This window comes from Octodon degus, unplaced genomic scaffold (assembly GCF_000260255.1).
Source record: "Octodon degus isolate 3935 unplaced genomic scaffold, OctDeg1.0 scaffold00104, whole genome shotgun sequence".
Taxonomy (NCBI): Eukaryota; Metazoa; Chordata; class Mammalia; order Rodentia; family Octodontidae; genus Octodon; species Octodon degus.
The window spans coordinates 6,256,494-6,262,205 of NW_004524680.1; the positions used below are offsets into that span (position 1 = coordinate 6,256,494).

The window sequence follows — 5,712 nt, forward strand, 5'->3', positions numbered from 1 at the left end:
GGCAGGCATGGGCAGCCCAGATTTCTCCCAGCAGCCCAGGATGGTAGATGTCCAGAGGCAGAGAGCATGCTGGGTGACCTCAGCTAGGTGCCGACCTCTCTGGGCCTGAGGGTAAGGTGGCCGTGCGTCCTGCCAGACCATACCCTCCTCAAGCATTCCTTTACTGCTACTAGGCTGGCCATTGGTCCCCAGTCCCCTGAGAGGCAAGACACAGTCTCTTGTTCCCCCAGGATGGAATGGCAGACCTGCTTCCCAGGGCCCTGCAGCCAGTTCCTGAGAGTGGGCAGTGTCCCACCTATTTATGGCAACAGCCACCAGAAGGGACACAGGAAGTGAGACAATAGGGAGGGTCTTCTTCTCTCCTGCAAACACAATCAGGTGGGCCATAAGGATGCAGCTGAGTGGCAGAAGCCAATTCCAGACCCCTGCCTCAGCTTTGGGAGACTGGGAGGGCCAAGAAGGGGCTGGGGCTAAGTTACTCATACCATTGCCAGGGTGAGAAACTGAGCCTCCCCCGGGTAGCTTTGGGGGGTTTCACTTAGGTTGCTGGATGACTCTAGGCCACAGGGCCAAATGACTAGGGAGAAGAAAGGGAGGAACAGGCCAGAGCCCACCCACCCCATGCCCCAGCCCTGGATGCCCACACTCTTTGAAAAGAAAAAAAAAATTTTTGAGACAATCTCACTAGGCAGCTCAGGTTGGCCTTCAGTTAATGAGACAGCTGGGGCTGTCCTCACTCAGCAATTCTCCAACCTCAGCCCCCTGAGAGCTTGGGATTATGGGTGCAAGCCATCACAGACAACTTTACTCCACAGAGAGGGGCAGTACCAACAGCAGGGGGCTGCCCTGAGGCGGGAGAAGTGAAGGTGATCTGGGGAGGGCAGCAGGGAGAGGCAACCAGCACTCCAGGGAGGACAAGGAAGGCCTCCTGGGGTGAGCAGGGGTCAGAGTGAAACTGGAAGGAGCCAACCAGGAATATGGGGGGAAGGAGTAGCCTGGGCAGAGGCATGGAAGTGGGGACACACGGTGCTCCAGAGGGGCGACCCAGAGTCCTACCCCAGTGCTCGCCCTGAAGACTGCTATAGGACCTAGGGTGTGCGGAGCACCACCTTTCATCCTCACAGCCTCCTACAGGGACCCAGAAGCTTGAAAGCCTGTGGTTTGTGGGACTCTGATTTCCCTGTGGGGTGAGGCAGGGTGGCAGGGCCCAGCAGCCTACCCAGCCGCACATGCCCAGGCCTTGGTCTCCATGGAGGCCCCACAGCCCTGTGGGGCAGTAGGATCCGATGTTCTTAGCCAAGAGAAGGGACCAAGTCTCCAGGAGAATCAGGCCAAGGCCAGACAGCATCAGTGGCTCCAGGGGCCAAGGAAGGGTGCCGGCAAGCCCAGACCTGGCTGGAAGCTGCCATCCCACTGGGCCCACCCAGGTCTCTGCCTGAAGTGGCGCAGAACTCAGCCCTCAAGCTCTGTCCTCTCAGCCTGCAGCCATCTCCTCACTGTCTGGTATCCCGTTTCTGAGCCCCTCCTATGTGCTTCACCATGCACCAGTGAATCCCTTGGCACAGTCTACTTTGTCCATTTTACAGGTGTGGAGACTTAGGCTCACACGGGATTGGATGGGGCAGTCTGGGACAGAGCTGAGGTTTGTTGTTTTGCAGTGCTGGGAAAGGAAGCCAGGGGTCTTCGCACATGCTAGGCAAGTGCTCTGCCACAGAGCGACAACGCAGACTGGGAGCTAGACTCTGGACGGCTGCACTGTCATTCCCCACCTCAGGGCACTCCCTCTAAGTCCTCATTGAGTCCCCATGCCCACTGCAGGGAAGTGCCCAAGAGGAGACAGGCAGAGAAGGCCTGAGGTGGCGAAGCCCCCTGAACTCAGCCTGGCACCGAGTCCAAAACCCGCACCCACATGCAACCAGGGCCAGGATTCTGGGTGTGACTAGGTCCACGGCTCAGTGCATGATCAGGTCAGGGCTCAGAGTGTGACAGGGATGGAGGTTCCTCATGTTACTGGGATCATGGCTCCATGCCACCAAGATCAGAGCTTAGCTCTGTGTGCAGTCTGGGTTCCTGCTCTGAATCAACATGCGTGCTTTGCCCTCTCTCTCTCTCTCCCCTCACCTGTCTGCCTCTGGGGAGTCTGAATGTGACTTATCCCCAGGTCCTGGAGGTCCCTTGGCCCTGGCTGGTGTCCCCAGCCTCTCAGTGACACTGCTGGGTAGCAAGTGAGGCTGGCCCTGGGGAGTTTCCTGGGAGAGCAGGACCCTAAGCCCGCGTCATCCTGGGACTGGCTCCCAGAGGAAACATCAGTGATGTTTATTTGTCTCTGATTGTGACACTAATTCAGGCCCAGTGCAGACAAATTGGAAGGCCAAAAGGCATGTAGAAGAGTATCGCCATGGCCCTGTTGCCATGGCGTCCCTCACGCTAGCAGCAGACATGTCATGCTACGGCAGACACGCTGCAGGGTCCCCTCTCCTTCCTGGGACCCTCCGGCCTCCCTGCTACAGGAGGTCAAGCCCATAGCACTGAGGTACCACACCCACACCTGCAGAATATCTGTTCCTACCACAAACTCCCAGTCCTTCAGAGCCCACCGCATGTGTAGGGACAGCAGCAGGGCAGGAGGCAGGCATGGGCAGCCCAGATTTCTCCCAGCAGCCCAGGATGGTAGATGTCCAGAGGCAGAGAGCATGCTGGGTGACCTCAGCTAGGTGCCGACTTCCCTAAGCCTGAGGGTAAGGTGGCCGTGCATCCTGCCAGACCATACCCTCTTCAAGCATTCCTTTACTGCTACTAGGCTGGCCATTGGTCCCCAGTCCCCTGAGAGGCAAGACACAGCCTCTTGTTCCCCCAGGATGGAATGGCAGACCTGCTTCCCAGGGCCCTGCAGCCAGTTCCTGGGAGTGGGCAGTGTCCAGCCTATTTACAGCAACAGCCACCAGGAGGGACCCAGGAAGTGAGATAGTGGGGAGGGTCTTCTTTTCTCTTGTAGGTGGGTAGGGGCACTGGGCACCCTGGATGTCCCATATGCCCACTCCTTCTCCCTGCCTCCCTCCAGAAGTTTTTCCTTTCTCCTGAAAGGGCCAGAAATATCCTTATTTGGAGGGTCAGGCAAGCTTGTGGTGGGGGTAGGGTCCCCATTAACCCTTCATTTATAAATAAAGGGATAAATCAGAGCTGAGTTAAACACTCCGCGGCAGAAACATAAACAGAGTGGGCAGCTCCAGCCCAGCCCCTGCCTGCCCTGGTCCCCACCGCCCCCGCTAAGAGCACACTGTTTATTTGACTCACACTAGCTGCCTGCTGCTTCGACCTGACTTCAGGATCCGGCCCCAACAAACCACCCAGGGCTGGAAAGACAGTCTGCCATAGCTAGCAGGGACCCGGGAACTGGGGACTAGATATCAGCCCCTATCTGTCCCTGCTAAGCATACCAACCCCTTGAAAAGGTTCAGGGTATGGACCTGGGTGGCCTAGGAGTAGGTGAGAACAGACAGGTGGCTAGGTGACAGAGGTGTGATGCTATGGGAGGGACAGAGATGGGGCAGACAGCTTGGAGGTCTTGGTGAGCCGCTCTTCCCAGCATAATTGGCTTAGGCACCACCACCTACATACATGTCAGGTGCTACCTTGCCCCTGATCCAGGCCTGCCCCGTTAATCCTCCCAACAGCAAGGGGATCCCAATGATCTAGATTAGCAAACACGAGTCAGGTGGGTTGATGCAGCCTGTAATCCCAGAACTCAGAGGCTGAAGCAGGAGGATTGTTGTAAGTTCAAGGCCAGTCTGGGATACTAGTGCATTCAAGGACAGCCTGAAGTACCTAGCAAGATCCTGTCTCAAAACTCTCCCAAAAAATAGATTAGCAAACAAGGTACAGAGCAGTTAAGTGACTTGCCAGGAGACGCATGGTGATTAAGCAGAAGAGCCAGGAATGGAGGCAGGCCCCAAATCCACCCACTTGGGCTGTCATCCCGCGCTTGTCCTCAGGCTTCAGGAGCTAGTGCATCCAGCTGTCCAGCAGGGAGTCTCAGAAGTTTTAGCACTGGCCAAAGGTGTACCCTGTGAGTGCCAGGGCCGAGGGGTGGAGAGAGTAGGGTCAGCTAGGGGAGGCAAAGGCACCGGGATGGGGCTGCTGGGGAACACAGCAGATGAATCCGACGAGACCCTGGCCCCGAGCAGAGCCAGATCCTGCGCTGGCTCCATGGATAGCCCTGTCTCCTCCTTTTTCCTAGGCCTGGGGCACACGGCAACACCATGCCCTCTGAGTCTCCAGCAGACCCCTGGGCTGTGGCTGCCCCCAACGCCACCGTGGCGGCGGCATGGACCAATGCCAGCGCGCCGGAGAAGGCCCTGTTCCACATGTTCGCCCAGCTGGACGAGGAGCTGCACAGCACCTTCCCGGGCCTCTGGCTGGCACTGATGGTCTTGCACAGCGTCATCTTCCTGGTGGGGCTGGTGCTCAACGGACTGGCGCTGTACGTATTCTGCTGTCGCACCCACGCCAAGACACCATCGGTCATCTATACCATCAACTTGGTGGTCACCGACCTGCTGGTGGGTCTGTCGCTGCCCACACGCTTTGTGGTCTTCTACAGTGCACGTGGTTGCCTCCGCTGCGCCTTCCCCCACGTCTTTGGCTACTTCCTCAACATGCACTGCTCCATCCTCTTCCTTACCTGTATCTGTGTGGACCGCTACCTGGCCATTGTGCAGCCTGATGGCTCTCGCCGCTGGCGCCAGCCAGCTTGTGCCAGGGCCATGTGCACCTTTGTGTGGCTGGCAGCCGGCACTGTGACCCTGTCTGTGCTGGGAGTGACGACGGGCGGGCAACCTTGTTGCCATGTCTTCGCCCTGACTGTCCTGGAGTTCCTGCTGCCCCTGATGGTCATCAGCGTGTTCACGGGCCGCATTGTGTGTGCACTGTCGCGACCTGGCCTGCTGCGCCAGGGCCGCCAGCGCCGTATGCGGGCCATGCAATTGCTACTCACGGTGCTCGTGATCTTCCTGGTGTGTTTCACACCCTTCCATGCCCGCCAGGTGGCCGAGGCCCTATGGCCCGGCCTGCCTCGCCACACAAGCCTCGTGATCTACCATGTGGCTGTGACCCTCAGCAGCCTCAACAGCTGCATGGACCCCATCGTCTACTGCTTCGTCACCAGCGGCTTCCAGGCCACCGTCCGAGGCCTCTTCCACAGGCATGGAGCAGAGTGTGAGGCCAGTGGCAACATGGTTATCATGCACAAGAGTGTCAAGGGCTCGAGCTCCCACCACATCCTCAGCGCAGGACCACGGGCCCTCGCACAGGCCCTGGCTAATGGGCCTGAGCCGTAGGCAACAGCACACATAAGGGGCCAAAGGTCGTGGCTGTGAGCAGTTGGTCAGCCAGACACTGGCTTCTGAGCAGGGGCAACTAATTGGTTTCATCTTGATCGACTAGTGATAGCTCCTGAGTCCACTGTGCTGAGATTCTAAGACCACTGTACTGTGGTTGATTCGTGGTATCTGCCAGTGCACAGATGGGGTGTGGTGGTCTCAGTATCAGTTACCAACCTTCCCTGGAAGAACACTGTGTCCACTGAAAACTTGGAAGGGTAGCTGGGAGCTGGTCCTTACTTGGGCCATCTTGTCCCCAGAAAGAAGAGCTAAGGAAAAGCAACAAAGATGATTTAGGTACCAGAGTGCCCTGGAGAGTTGAAAACAGAACCTG

General features: G+C 57.9%; 1 protein-coding gene across 1 annotated transcript; it reads left to right on the top strand.

The window, feature by feature from the left end:
- The first annotated feature begins 4,259 nt into the window (after nucleotides 1–4,259).
- Gpr20 (G protein-coupled receptor 20) lies at nucleotides 4,260–5,336 on the top strand. The gene has a single exon (XM_004638924.1). It carries the CDS (start codon nucleotides 4,260–4,262, stop codon nucleotides 5,334–5,336), a length of 1,077 nt encoding a protein of 358 aa, XP_004638981.1.
- The last annotated feature ends 376 nt before the right edge of the window (nucleotides 5,337–5,712 follow it).